This window comes from Pelecanus crispus, chromosome 5 (assembly GCF_030463565.1).
Source record: "Pelecanus crispus isolate bPelCri1 chromosome 5, bPelCri1.pri, whole genome shotgun sequence".
Lineage (NCBI taxonomy): Eukaryota > Metazoa > Chordata > Aves > Pelecaniformes > Pelecanidae > Pelecanus > Pelecanus crispus.
Window position 1 is genome coordinate 73,430,876 of NC_134647.1, and position 15,546 is coordinate 73,446,421.

Sequence of the window (15,546 nt, forward strand, 5' to 3'; positions counted from 1 at the left end):
ATAGTATCTCAGAAGGGTCTTTTTGAATAATCTGCTGCTTTCTGAGCCATCTAATTAAATTTAGAATCTAGGAAAATAGGAGACTGCAGATATTTTATTTACATTTTTTCTAATGGAACAAGGTATTTTTTCACTGTATATGATTTAACAACAACAGAAACTTCTGATCAGCCACAAATATTTGAAGTCTTAGTCTCTTCTACTAATTTGAATTTTTCTTGTTTAGGCTTTTGCATATTTCTATGAAACTTGTGCGCGGTCAGCTCTGAGTGTACTCCAGTGGGATTAATTAGTCTGCTTTCTGCGAGGCTTGACCTATACTGCCCAGAAGAAAGGATCTTACTTCTTTCCAAAGCACTGCTTTTTACAGGAGTATCATAACAGAGCAGAGTTATAAGTTTTTTGTTTTTTTTTTTTTTTAAAGTTAAAAAATTTGCTGCTATGATAACTCTTATTCAAAACTGTTGAATCGTCAGGATTGTTTTATTGTAACAAGACTTTCCAGGGCAGATATATGCAGGATTCTTTAGTTTCAGTAGTGAGACTACTGGTGGTCCTGGTGTAGGGAATTTGGTTTGCCTTAACCGTTTTACTAGCCATACAGGAGTTTGAAGCCATTTGATGTTGTTGTGTTGCTTTTGAAATAAACTATGTTCTCCAGAAGTCGGAGTGAAATTTTTTTTTGAAGTAGGAAAAGAATAGGGAGAGAATGGTGCTGGGACAGAGAAATAAATATGGCAGGTATTCTGAGAGGTACTGAGTCACCCTGCAGAGGTGTTGCAAACAGGCTTGGGTGCTTCTATAAGCCAGCACACATTTCTATGGTATAAATGATGCAGCACAGAGCTCCTTAAAAATGTAGAAAATAAACTTTGTTGCTTTGCTTATTTTATCTGCTACCAATAACCAGATTTCTGGGTAAGGTGGCACAACTTTAACATCAGCAAGTGTTCACTGGAGTAAGAAAACAGAATTGAATTCTGCAGAGCTTCTGGTGTTACTGAAGCTGCAAAGTAACAAGCTAATGCTCTGCACAACATTTCCAAGAAAAAAAGCATAGCTTTTTACAGATGTAGTGACAAAGCTATGTCCCAAGGCCAAGGTGGGTGGCGGTCAGTCAGAAATGTAGCAGTGGTTGCACCTGCATCTTTTATTTTGGGACATGAATGACATTTGAAGAATCAAATTATTACCTGCAAATCATAATTTTACAGAACAGGAAAAAGGTGTTTAATTCTGCCTTACTTGATGGAGAAAAGTGGTCTTCCTGGTTAACTTTTTAAGCTGCTTGAAAGTGCTGGGATCTTGACCTTTTAACTGTAATGTAAGTGTCCTATTTAAAGGTACTGCACCAACTCCCTTTCTCACACTGAGGCCAAAACACTGCTCACTACTAAGGCATAAATACAGAAACAGAAGCTAAGCTTTGAAAATCTGCAAGTGAAACTAGCAAGTCTTAAGGTAGTTGCACAAGTTCAAAGACATGTAAGCACCAGCTCCATGTTTTAGAGGATCCTTCCAGGACTGAAGAAAGCAGGGATTTTACTCTGGAAGTCCCCAAGGGTGTAGCGCTCACATGGTGTTTCTCTGCCCCTGCTGTTCAGTTCTGCTAGATATCCAAATGTACGTCCTCTCTAATGTTTTCTGACTTAACTCGGGATAGCCTATAAATTGTTAATACGTTCATCATAATCTATGAAGTAGTTACTGCATAGAAGACTGGTGGTATTTCAACAGCTGTGAAAATGTGTTTGCTTTGAAGGCTGCATAACTCAGAATGAATGTTTCATTAAATGTGTTATGAATGATGTGTTTAACAACTGGAGCAGGTCAATAATCTTTAGAATTACATTTAGTGTTTTTTTTATTAAAGGTTGCCTATTTCAGTGGTGAATAGTTTAGTAAGCATGTGATGCTATAGACAGATGCTTCATATGGACTGTTATGAGTGCTTTATTAAATAGCTAGTCAATAGCTGCATTTACCAAATGAACTTAATTTATTGTATTTATTTTTTCTAGGGGTTTCACAGTTCATTATAAATGATTTATTGAACATATGTAAACCAGTTTAGTAAGCTATGTTCTGTCTCTTAAAATGAATGCATTGCTAGTGGGGCTTGGATTGCTAACACTTTGTAAATTGCTCGAGCAGTGTTTATAAGTTAGTGAAACATCATCAGAAAATGTTTATTTATGCACAGCTCCTTAGAAGTCATCATAGATGACTTTTAAAACATTACATTCAGTCTGTAGTGTATGGTGCTTTCTGTAGTTCTCACTTACTGGTAAAAGCAGTTTGTGGGGATTTGTCCCATATACTATAGTGCTGTTTTCTTAGGCAGCAACAATGAATTCAACATTGCATGCGGAAAAGATGACTGTAAAACCTACTTCATAGGAACCATCCATCTAGGAAAACAATACATGTGGCACTCTGACATTTTGAAAGTTATCCTGCCTTATATTCCAGCCTAAGATGGGTGCTTGATGTTTTTTAAGACTGTGATTTGGAGGCAAGTTATTACCTTTCTCTGAGGATTGATGCCTTTTCTTTTTTTCTATAGCATGCCTGTCAGCAAAGAAAACAGTTTTTCGGCTTTAGTGGCTGGAGCAATCTTTAGTTAGAGAAAGAATAAATAGGGCATATTCCTACATAAAAGCTAATCTTCACGGCTGTTGCTAATATTACTGGTAGCTGGGCTGTGAATATCTGAAAGAGCTAGTTTGTATGGCAGAGCTACGTTGGTGGTGGAAACAACAACCTGGAGCAGAGAAACTACCTATAGACAGTCAGAAACACAAGGAGAAAATGGGACTGGGAGCTGCCTGGTGACTGCTTTGGGCCAAGGTCCTTATTCCTTTCTAGCACTCATGGTTTTTTGTTTCCTTTTCCAACAGTGTCATGAATTAACATGTTCAATTATTACTTTCCTTGGCTGACCCTCAAACTATTTTGGTTCTCAGCCAGTTGGTCTCATCACCATGCCAGTGTGCCCTTATCTCACTGCGGAGGCTAACTGGGTCTGATTAAAGCTCCATGAATGGGATTTTGTATGTGGGGCTGGCATCTAAATAGAGCTTTTAAGCATACTGTGGATGCAAAAAGCATTTTTGTGGACATCATAAACCCCACTGAAAGGCTTTGACTGAGGCAAGGATAAGAGACTACAGAGCCAAGCATGGATATTTTTAAGCAGCCTATAAAATAGAAAAAAAAATCACGCTTCTGTTTTGATTGTTGTTCTGCAAAACAGTGGTATATCACACATAATTAATATAACTGGAAAGCTTAGCTGAAAGTACCCTCAGAATGTGCAGCTGCATGTGGATTGTCCCCCTGGTTGTTCGGATTTTTTTGTTTTGTTTTGTTTTTTTTTTTTTTAAAATATGATGAAAATGCATTCAGAGTTGTAGTATGGAAACATAAACAAATGTCAAAATATTTTCTCAAGGACTATATCTGGAGAGAGCATACAAAATTGGAAGTGTAAGATGCTATACTGTGTGCATGACAGAAAAAAAAATAAGAGTAAACATGAAAAACATGTTCTCTTTAACTGTGTCTTGGAAGAAAAGGGAGGCAACAGTGATAGTGTTGGAAGCATCATGTATTGCACCGTTATCGTTACTGAGAAAGAGTATGGAAGAGCAGGAGGTTGTTCACTCCTTCAGTCAACCAGGTAAAGGTGAAGATGCTTGTTTTGGTAGGTTATGTTAGAATTACAAAGCACATGTGTGCAAGATGAATCAATTTCTGAACACCATTTGGTGCTAAAAAAGTGGTTTACAATCTATAAATTTAAGCTGAATAATTTATTAGAGGTATTAGAGATTTTGCCTCCATCCTGTGGTTTCTTAAAAAGCTCCAAAACGAACCAACCAAACCCCCTCATAATTTCATCACTGTGTGTTTGTAGGAGCTTATTCAGTAGCTTTTGCTCTCCTTTAAATTTTCCTCCTTTTTTGCATTTCCCACAAGTAAGCAGTTGCTGTACAGTGTTGCTAGTACAAATTTTTGGCACCCTTTGTTAAACTAATTACTCTAGACTGTGATGTGCTGAAATCTACATACAGAAAAGTGCTTCAAGTACAATAACATTGTAAAAGACTGGATTTCTTTTCTAAGTTAATGAGTTAGCTCAAGCATGGAGGAGAAATGCTCTATTGCGCAGACCTCTGAATTCTAGTTTAGCTGCACTATGATGCCTGCTCTCTTTGTGGCTCTGTAAGCACACAGAAAATTATTAGAGCTGTTCTCATTTGTATTAGTCATAATTTGAATTAATCCACGACATCCTGTTCCACTCCTGGTACACTGAAACAGAATGTCCAGACTTAAAGAGGGGTCTGATACTGAGTCTGGTTATGCGTATGCAAGGTTGGCTTGCTCTGTCCTGACTCCCTTCCTGCTTCCCCTCCTGCTGAAACGTAAAGGCTGTGTTAGGTGACTTGGGTAGATTCAGAGTCTTTAGGACCCCTTATTATATTCCAGCATGTCAATTACTGACTGAATAGCCCAGTAATTTGGCTCGTTAAGGTTCAAAATTAATTCTGTCTCTTCTCCTCCCAGCTATTTTCTACTGCTGTTAGCAAAATCTGCTTTCTCTCCGATTCAGCAAATGGATATGCAAAACACTGAAATAATTTTCTCTTTGGACGGTGACAAGACAAATACTGTAAACCGTGAGTTGGCCATGACAAGTACGGGCTTGAGCCAGAGCTCACAAAAGTCGATGGAAAGAAGCTCATTGACTGGACCGGATCTTAATTCAATCCTTTTGCTAGCAGAAAAGGGAATGAAATCAATGGGATAAGAAGTCATGCATGTCTGAAATTGCATGAAAAAATATTTGTGCCTAATATATTAGGAGATTTGTCAGCTTGTGTTATCAGCACTGTCAACACTACTGTGTGTGCACTATTCTTCTCAATGCATTGACATTATTTGGGATGCTTTGGGTTAGATTTAGCCTTGTGTGTTAGATTCATTTCTTTGCATCCATCTCAGAAGCCTCTGATCCCTGTTTTATGCTCCTGCCTTGCTTTCTCCCTTTTTTTTATGACTGTGTGATATTGACAGACGTTACAATAAGATTCCTCTTTGCTACAGACCTCTCTCTCTTGCAGCTGTTCTCACTTTCAATTTGATTTCTCAGCCACCTTGCTCTTTTCCCTGCTCTGGTTTGTCTATTGCTCACCATGTTTCTAACAAAAACAGACAAGCAAAAAAACCCCCACACCCCAACTAACCCCCCCAACCCTCCCCCCGTGAATCCTGCTTTTTTACAATGTGGGAATTAACCAGGTTGGTGATGACTTGGAGAAAAGGCTCTTTGATTCCTGAGGGTAGAGACCACACAGGAGCATGGTGACATCCATCACGTGAAAGCTCTTGGGTGCCATTCCATACAGTATAATGGTAAAATCTGCATTGTTCCTATCTGTCCAGTTCCTAGTAGATGCATATCTGTGTCGCAACAGCTTCCCTTCTGCTATGGAATGGTCTGGAAGATGGTTGGCAGTGGTGTCAGTCTTGGGTTATATAGGACACATCTCATAGCAACTGCAATCTCTGGTTTTTGTTGTGTTTTTTTTGTTTTTTTTTTTTTTTCCCCCTCCAGTCATCTGTCTGCCACTTTTGCCATAGAGTCTTGATACCAGATAGTGGATAGATGGAGTAGCAGGGAGAGCAGCCAGAACCTATTTGGTTTTTTTCCTTTTTTGTGAACCTGCTTCTGCCAGTCATGTGTCTGTTGCTGTCAGAAGAACTGGAATCCAGGCCCTCAATCTTACAAATGAAGAATATTGACCAAACACACTAATCAGTTCCAGAGACTGCTCTATGGATATGTTTTTTTGTGGTTTGCTACTGTTCTCCCCCAGGGAGTCTGGTTAGAGGCATAAGGAGGTGTCTGAGATAGTGGCTATCCAAACCCAGTGTGCGCTGTTAATCAGGCAGCTGAAGAGGAGCCACATCCAGATTGCTGCCAGATGTTTGTCTCTGCACAGATTTTCAAGCTGTGAAGCCAGGTCCCTGCCAGGACCGATAAGGCTAGGCATAAAATATTGGAGATGGCATCACGTTGGCCCAAAGGGTAACATTTCAAAAGCTTGTCATGCTTGGGATTTAAAAAATTCTTGCAGGATTGCTGGGACTTGGTCTCATTTTTGAAAAGCAGTTTAAGCATTTGGGCACACAATAAGAAGAATACTTGGCACCCGATTTCTGTTTCTTTGATATCGGTGAGAATTTAGGTCATGGGATTCTGTGTGTTATTTTATAAGGATCCCAAGGCCTCTGAGTTGCTTTTCAAGTGTCTTTCCTGAAGTGGTGTTTATTTTGAAGGAGATAGTTTAAACAGGTACTTGTAGATATGACGAAGCATTTTACAGCTGCTGTGTGGGGTGCTCTGAGCAGCGAGATGTGGAGATCTGAGCTCTCCCATTCCCACTTCTGTGCAGGTGCTTTAGGGCTACCAGCAAGGTACTGATGATCCCTTTCATGTTGTAAGCAGTTCTAGTCCTGAGCTCATCCAGCATGATGCTCTGATCCTCGTGAGGACTTTTCAATATCATTCTAATAATAAGGATGTAAATTATACTAATGCACATATAAGACTGTCTGTGAAAGGTGAGACCAAAGGCCTACTTGGCAGAAGTAAAAGACCAGAGCAAGCATCAGACAATGCTTCCCCTGCTCTCTCCCAGCTCCTAACAATTTGGGAGGGGGGCCTCCTGAGCCAGCAGTGGTTTCTGTTTACTCCATAACCCTTAACAAACCTTTCATGAACTTGTGCAGTCTTCTCATGAACCCACATAGTTTTATCATGTACTGTGGCAAGGAGTGCCACAGATTAAATGTCACATGCATAGAAAACACCTCTAACTTCACTTGATGCCCCCTATTTCTTTTCTTGAAAGGGACAATGAAAAATTGTCCCTACTTAGCCTCTCTGTGCCACTCTAATTACTATTTCACCAGCTATTTGGGGAAAGAAGATATTCAGCATAGTCTCTCAGTGCAGTCGAGAGAAGCCTATTATTACATGAAGTGAAGTTCCTCTTTTGGTGAAAGACAAAATTGGAAACTTTGAGTGTGGAAAACAGTACTGTAGTGTTCCATATGATTAAATATGGCACTCATCCGGATAACATCTCTAGATGTTATGTAGATCTGTTATGTTTAAAGAGGTTGTTGCTCTTTAAAGCCACAAATGTGGCCATTAGAGACGTGAAGTTTGTTTGTTGCTGTTAGTAACCTGTATTCTGGGAGATGGGAATTCCTGCATTTTAATCCTTATTCAGGTTGTTTTCCCAAATGTGAGCCAATGTGCTTGTATTCACTCTTCTTGCTTTTTAAAAAATTAAAATATTGTTTAAAGAATAATATTCTCTTTTACCATGAGAATCAACCAGCCAGCATTTTGTAAACACGTAAGAGCATTCCTTAAGTAATTTTGCTATTGCTAATTTTTTTGTTCGTTTTTAAATGTTAGTATTTTTGATAATGCTAATGTTAAACTATTTGTATGTGTGCTTGCATTAAGATGACTTTGTAGTAAATAGTAGAGCACTACAAAGGCAGTACATTACATTTAAATATTAGTGAACACTTTAAAAGGTACTATTCTGTTGAACACTTTTGCAAGTAGTATCTGCAGCCTTCAAGCTGTCTCTTCAAGTCCCATTTTGGTTGGGAAGGTGAAGTTGTGGCACTAATGGTTTAGATGCTTCAGTGCTGGACATAATAAATAAAGAGATAAACGTCAATATCTGTTGCTTGTGAGCAGTGGTTCATAGCTTCCTGTTGTCTAGAAAATATATTTATATTTTCTCACCCCTTAAAGTCTGACTTTCTGATCTTTTTCTAAGTGTTCGAAAACCTTAAGCTTTCCAGACAGCACATAGACATTATTAGGCATATAAGGAAAACTGAACTCTTCTGCTGTCTTTAGTACTATACCCACTAGTATTGGATCGTGTCTCTGGCAGAAGAGTTTTGTTGATGAGAAATACAATCCAGAAACAAGGATGATGCAAGTGTCTGAAATAACGCAGAAGGGCTGTGGTTAACTGACCAGTTCTGTCTATATACTTTTTGAAGCTCCCTTGTCCACAACAAATGTTCTCTATTCCAGTTTGATAACACTGTATAGCTATGCATTTATTTTAACGCCATGCCAAGTTTAGGTTTATTAAAATACAGCTCTAGACCGAGGAGAGGCATCCTCCATTCCCATCTCTGTGGATGGGGTCAAGTGACTTGACCTTTCTTGGTCTCAAAATTTTTATCTTCTGTCCTTACCGGAGGACAATGCTTGAGCTGAAACGCTGAGCCAAACCCACAAAAACAACATACCCCCCCCCCCCCCCCAAGCCAAACCCCAAACAAATGCCTGAGAAGTTTTGAGAGAATAGCGCAAGATCAGTGCAAAGTAATAGCTTCTTTCCATCTTGCTTGTGAGCAGGCTGAAGATCTTTTTCATAGGAGTCCATACAGAACAGCGTGGTTTTAAAATAGTATGGAACACATCAAAGCCTTTCTATCACCTAAATGTCTAAACTTTTCATTGCAAGGTGTGACCTAGATTTCTCACTTCTTGCCTACTCTGAAGCTTTTCTCTGCACCACATAAAATGAGGGTTCAAGAAAAGCTGCTCTTTAACCCTGTCCTTTCAATGCAGATCCCTTTGGAGGAGTTCTGGAGGTGTCACAGGTCTTCTGATGAGGAATGGTCAGCAGGATTCTGTTTTGTGCTGTAAAGAAACACAAGGAGCACAACAGGCTTTATTGCTTTGCTTTCACGTGGTAAGCAGAACAAACTCCACACTGACAATCCAGGAGCCTTTGTACATACTGTGCTTGGGGTTCAGAGCTTTTATTTGGTCCTGTTGCAGGGGGTGCTTTTTGAGGTATCATTTTTCCACCAGAAAAACTTAGATAGCTGTAAGTGGGTGTCGTGTCCCCCCTCCCCCCCCAAAGCACGCACAAGCAATTAACTGTAACTTGCATGTTTAATTGGGGTTGGGGGGTGTGGCATTGTTTCCATATCATGCTTAAGAATTGTTAAGGGGCTGTAGTGATGAGTTAGGACATTACTAAATAACTTAGTAATTACCTCATTCAGTTCACCTTCCAGGACAGGGAATCCTTAAAGGTACTCAGAGCACTGACAAAATTCCAGTCACTTATATCTGTTAGCAGCTCTGATTTCTGAAGTTGTGATCAGTGTGAGATATGCAATATCCATGTGGATTTGTAGGTCAGCTGGAGCTTTGTGCTCAAGAGTTGAGCAGAGACTGTTCGGAGCAGTTCCACAGAGCAGTCTGTAATCCTTTATGGGAAACAGAATTGGCAGGTTTTATGTTCTTGCTGCAGCAGGAAGAAAAATGAAGTAATGCATATTAATTTCATTTACTGTAATGTCTCTTAACTTATAAGTCTTTGTTTCTAGCCATTTGTAAGGCCAAGGGAGACCTGTCTGTAACAGCAGGTATTTTCTGTCCTAGTAGAAATTTCATAACTCTGTAAGATACTGGATCTAATTCTATTATCCTTGAGATGATGTCAGAGAAGGTCTTGGTGAAGCCTGTGACCACTGCAATAAATATTTACTTATAGCTCCAAGATGGCTGCATTTATTTATTTATTTTCCCCTGCAAAGTCTCATTTTTGTTGTTTCAAGACAAACTCTCTAAGTTGTTTGTTGCATGTAGGATTTGGAATGAGGTTATTTTCCAGATAACTTTTGTATTTCCACTTGGCAGCTTTAATATGACCCTTGTCCTGACCAGATCTTAAGCTTTTTCCATAATTCTAAACAATTGAAGTGTTTCATTCTTTGAGGCCTTCGGACTTCTATTCAGTTTCACTGACCTAGATTTTGCTGGTTGGGATTGATTGCTGGGATAATCTAAGCTGCTGTCTATTAAAGCCTTAAATTCCCTCCTTTTTATAAAGGGAACTTATTTCTTAACTCCTTGTTTAGAGTATTGTCAGGAGAGACAAATTCAGGTGTTTTTTAACATCAGTTTTCCTTCCTGGGGAAGTGATCCAGCTTGGATTTCGCTTAAAAATAAACAAATAAAAGTGTAAATTGAATTTGCTGAGGCAGCAAACCTACAAGAGATGTGACAGCTCTGTGCCTTGTGCTGCAGGAGACCTGAGGCCGGGGAAATTGTTCTGTAGGCAGCTGGGATGTTAACGGGTGACAGTGGCACTGCTGGGCTTTAAAAGTGCTAGAGGAAAAAACAGTGGGTGCTGCTTGCAGTGTGCTGTCTGTCAGTCCCCGGAGTCCTGGAGGAATGTTACTGTGGATTTGGAGATATCCCAGAAGTGCTGTGTGATTGTGTGATGAAGAGATTTATTTTTTGTTATGGTTTTTTTCCCTTTTCTTCCCCTCCCTCCCTCCTCCTTTTTCTACTGCTGAAGCTGTGAGGGGAATGGGAACACTCAGCAGCTGAAACTAAGTCACAAACTACCATATGTGGGAAACCATTGCATTTCTCTCCTTTTTGCTTTTTTTTAAAAGTGTGTTTTTCTTTTTTTTTTTCTTTTGTCTTTTGTCTCAAGCTGTAAGCAAAAGCAGGAAGCCATTTTCAGAGGTATATTAAAATATTGCTATGGCTCTCAGGTGACTAAATACCTCTGTAAATAAAATTTGAAAGACTGAGGACATGATTTACAGTTTGGTAAATGGATTGAATTTCTTGCTTGTGGAAAAAAGCAAGATGATAAATTCACTGTTAAAAAATGAAGTTTCACCGTTTCTGTCAGAAATAATTTACATATGCTGTTATCTGCCCCTCAGTGTTCCCGTAGGGAACACTAAACGTAAATATTATCATAGTTTGGAAGAGAAACACATAGTAAAGGAGGAAGGCTATGTATATGAGAGAAAGGTACGTAAATACTTTGACTGATCCCAACCCACTTCTGGCTTGCTTAAAACGCTGAGGATGTGGGTACAGAGAAAAGGCTGTTGATGGGTTAACAATTGCACACACGCTCCATTAGGATTCATTCCTTTGCAGGATGAGAGGAATGTCTTAGTGCCTTGGCTTATGGCCAGCAGTGGCAGCAGTTATCGGAAGATTTAATGAAATTTTGTGTCATTAAAGTAGGGCTCTGGAAAGGCAATGAGTGGGTCTGGCATATGGAGACACTTGTAAAATAGATAACACCTTTTGTTATAAATAGCTCTTAACACACCTCGGTGTTTACATGTAGTATTTTCTCTCCGGGAATCCCAATGGTGACAGACGTGCCCATATCACAACATATTCTGGGGAAGTTGTGCATTATTTTTCATTAGATCCAGTCTGTGTGCACTGTTGGCTATAGCTGATCATTGTTCTGCATGTTCATCCTGATGTACGAGAGCCCATAAGCAGCTGCAGTTGTCTTCCATCTAATTTTCATGGTTAGCCTCTTGCATGAAAGGGTGTCTGTGCAGTAATTTCTTTTCTTGGTGTGGCTGCTTTGCCTTTTTACAAAGGTGAATGTCAACAGTCATAGAACTTGCATTTTCTTTTAGCCTTTCTTAACCCTTTACCAGTGTTCTGCAGCATGACAGCCCATTTAACTCTGAGGATAGTTATAGCAGAGCTAGAAGTACTGATGTTTCATATTTGGTTTTATGTACAGTTTTGCCTTTTGTAAAAACTTCTCCTGTAGAAGCCCCTTGAAGTACAAGGAGGAAATAAAGGTAGTTGCTATTCAGTAGGACAGCTTGGCATTCTAGTTCATGTGTCTTAAGAATTTTCTTTAAGATACAAGGAGTGATTGTTTGTCATTCCTCTCTCGCTTTTAATGGATGGTAACGTTTCTAATAACAGTAGATGCTCAATCACATCAAGGTTTTTTTAGTTGTTTTGTCAACATGCGTACAGAACTAATCACACAAAGATTTACTGATATCTGAGAAGAGACAAAAAAGGAAAAGCTAAAAGGAAAAAACCCATATTTTTATAAATAATAAGTAGTCTGCTGGAAACATACTAACCTGACTTCAGGTCCTCTTATTATGCATCTGCATAGGGGAAGAGGTCATAAATTCTAAGAACTCTTCAATCAGACCTGAAGTCTTGTGGTGCAACTTAGAGCCTACTGTTAATAGTATTTAATGTAATGGTGTGGTGGCAGGTAAACTTTTGAATGACGTCTGTTGCTGAAGGTTCTATAATTTTGAAGACTTAGACGTTTGCTGGGTCCTAATTCTGCTGCATTTTCAATTGTTTCTCCATTCATATGATAATCAGGCTGCTCACAATTGCTAATTATTACTACTGTTGTTGAAAGAATACAGAGAGCAAAAGCATGTCTGCGGCCAGAGCTTTTAGAGATGTAAGCATTAAGATGATAAAGCTCATAAAATTCACAGCCCATCACGTGCAGGATAATGATTAGAAAGCAGCTAAGCCTTTCTTGTCAACCTTCTAGCTAAAAGGAGACAAAGTCTGTGTTTGTAAGCAGCATACTAGCATTTCAACCAAGAGATGAATGTCAGAATTTCCATAAATCTCCAATTTAGAAAATTAAAATACTGTGGGGACTGTAAAGAGCTGAAGCTGATGTCTAGTTTCAGTTCTGTGCTGCTACAGAAGACAGACTGTCAAGGACGTTCAGTTTAATTGCTAGGGGAAGGCAAGCACAAAATTAAAAGAATGAGTAACGCAAGTGAGGGTTTCATGTTCTATGTGGATTCAACTTGTAAACTCCTTTCCTCTCCCTTTCTTCTTTCATCTTTCTACCTTTGCTTTAGGTCTTTCCATCTGCCTCTCTCCCTACTTGCTTTTACCCATTCTTCCTCGGTAGCTGTGTCTGCTCTACTTTTGCTAATTATGGCAGCTTTAACAGGCAATATGTGCATTTTCCCTAGTAAATCTGGCTTCACCCTGGCTGCTTGCATTTGTGGCTTTTAATGAGCACCTGTCAATTTGAAATCTGTGGCATTAGTCAATATGTTACCTCCAGGCAAGTGTCTGTGATGCCTTTCAGTTTTCATCTTCCTCTGCGCCAAATGATGCTTTCCTACTGACATTCCAGTGTAAATAGGCCATTATTTTCTGGAAATTTCCCATTGCACACTGCCTGATTTGAAGATGGACAACGAAAAGCAAGCTGAGTTCCCTCCTCACCTCTTGCGGCTCTAGTTACATTTTTTCAGTTTTCTCCTATCAGCTTGAAAGTGTTGGCTGACATTTTCTTATTATTTTTATTAGGTCTGGTATTGTGTCAGTGTTGCAGCCTGGAGGAAGTATCAATCCTGCAGAGCTGAGTAGGGAAACACTGGAGGAAACTGTATTTTTGAGACAAGATACAGAACAGATTATTTTGCACTGATTTGGCTTTGACTTTGCCTGCTCATGTGTCCATGAGAATAAAAATCCAGTGAAACAGGTTGGAAGAAAAAAAATTACATGTCAGAAATAGGCAAAATTACGAGGTGATAAGAGGGAATGTAATTATGTTGTTGCAGACTTTAAACATCATCTTACGTGCTTCACCATGGCATACAGCGTAATGTCTGCCAGTTTTCACACAAGAGGGCGCCCTTGGAATTTTAAAAGAAATATTAGGATCTATTAGGGCCTTTTTTACATGCATGTATATTTTAATATGCCGTTTTCAAAGCTATCTTGATTTACTAAGGTTCTGTCTCAGAACCTTAGAAAGTGGTGTCTCCCTTCCATATTTACCTTCACAATGATTAATACAAATAACTAAACATATTACAACTTTTAACCACTAAATCCACTCAGTGAGAAGGGATGAACAGCATCACCAGGCAGCTTTTGATAACAGCTATGTAAATAGTGGGTGATCTCTCTTGTGTAAGATGTAATATTTGAATAGTGTCAGTCAGAAATATGACCTAGTTTTAGTTTACTGACAAAGCAATCCTTGTATTGGGAAAGTATTATTACATTTCTAGTATCTGGAGAAAAGCATCTGCTTTTAGGCTAATGTAGAAGAAAAACCCAATGAAAAAAATAGAATCTCCACAGAAAACCATAGTGGGAGGGTTGTTCTGTAAGGGATTTTTTTTTTTTTAAAAACACACTAAAGAAGTGCATTCAGCCGAGAACACTGTCTTGGGTACAGACAAAACAGAGTAGGGGGTCTGGCCTGTAACTGAAGAACTTGCAATGCAATAATAAAGTATGGTGATACATTTGTGAAAGGTGGAAATTCTGTTTCCTACTGAGTTCATCCCCTCTGTTGTCACTCTAGGTATGATGATTTTTGAATGCTCACTAGCCTGGTTGCGATTCGAACTGGATGACGTGAAGCTAAAAGTCAGTGTAGGTCATTAGCATCACTCGCTGATACCCAGTTTCCATAGTAAGAAATATTCATTGTTGGTGAGAGAATGCCAACTTTCTGGGAAGACAAATGTGTTAAATCTTGTTCTGGCATTTTGGAGCTTATGGGAGCAGGTTCTTTCACTTCTCCAGAAATGTAAACAGTTTCCCATGAGTTTCTTACCTCCTACCTACACTGTTTTTAAAAGAACACTTGCTAAGCAGAGGACAAACCATATTAAAATAGATGTTAATGCATTAGGTTTGGAATGCAGTATTATTCTGGGCCTCTTGTGAGCACTGAGACAGGTAATATTTTTCTCTCAATGTCTAGGCACGCAGGTTGGTGCCCTCTCTTTTAGGACAGAAGTTGTGGAGGGAATCAGTCTCATCCTCGCTTACCTTCCAAGTGAACTCTTCTTTGTATTGCAGAATTACCATGTAAACAGCCATAAATAATCACATTACTAGTGCTATAGCTGCACAGTCCTGGTAAGTTTGAGGGTATTTTTCAGTGTCTATAAAAATGAATGATTGCTTTTAGTAAGGTATTTAACATTCAACCTCTATTTTTCCCTGGTAATGAGTTCTGTGGCCTAGTAAGCTAATGTTTTAAAGAGTATTTGCTGTTAATTCACTTGTTTTGCTGCTTATCTTCTGTCTTTCAGATTCAGTGACTGCTCTTGTTCTTCCCCTGTTCATAGACGTACAGGTCTGGAAAAGGACCTCTGTGATCTTGCCTTAAGGCAAGATCAGCTATATTGGTCCTTTTGGATGGATGATTATCTAACTAGTTCTTAACACCTTCAATAAGGCAGACTTTGCAGGCTAAACTACTGTATTTCATTACTGTTTGAAAATGTTGTCCTTATCAGTCTTGCTGAAACGTAATCTCTTTACCACTTGTACTGTCCAAAAGGCACGAAGAACAGTAGCCTTTTATGTATTTGAAGCATATCACCTTGTCATCTCTCCTTTGAATTAATCAAAGTATTTACCCTAGCCTTTCCTCATTTTTTTTTTTTTTTAAATCTCTGGTCTGATCATCCTCATTGCTGATCATTTTCTGGATTCCCCATTTCATTTTCATTTTTTTGATGCGTGTTGCTCAGAAGTGAGAATGATTGTAACTGATATTTTACCATCTTGCAGTAGAACAAAGTTTTGCAGATACTTCTATGTAGAGATGCTATGTGATATTTACTCTCTTCCGCCCCCGCCCCCCACCCCCCACCCCA

At 39.1% G+C, this 15,546-nt stretch overlaps 1 protein-coding gene across 3 annotated transcripts in view; it reads left to right on the forward strand.

The window, feature by feature from the left end:
• The window catches only part of ST6GALNAC3 (ST6 N-acetylgalactosaminide alpha-2,6-sialyltransferase 3), a 234,764-nt gene that overhangs the window by 18,509 nt on the left and 200,709 nt on the right, over window positions 1-15,546 (forward strand). Inside the window, exon 1 of one of the 3 annotated variants that reach the window (XM_075710459.1) lies at window positions 8,727-8,810. The exons of the other annotated variants lie outside the window; for them this stretch is intronic. Within the exon in view, the coding sequence (XP_075566574.1) occupies window positions 8,727-8,810 (84 nt within the window). Of the gene's footprint in view, window positions 1-8,726; window positions 8,811-15,546 lie in introns of those variants that run through there. 3 annotated transcript variants of the gene reach the window in all.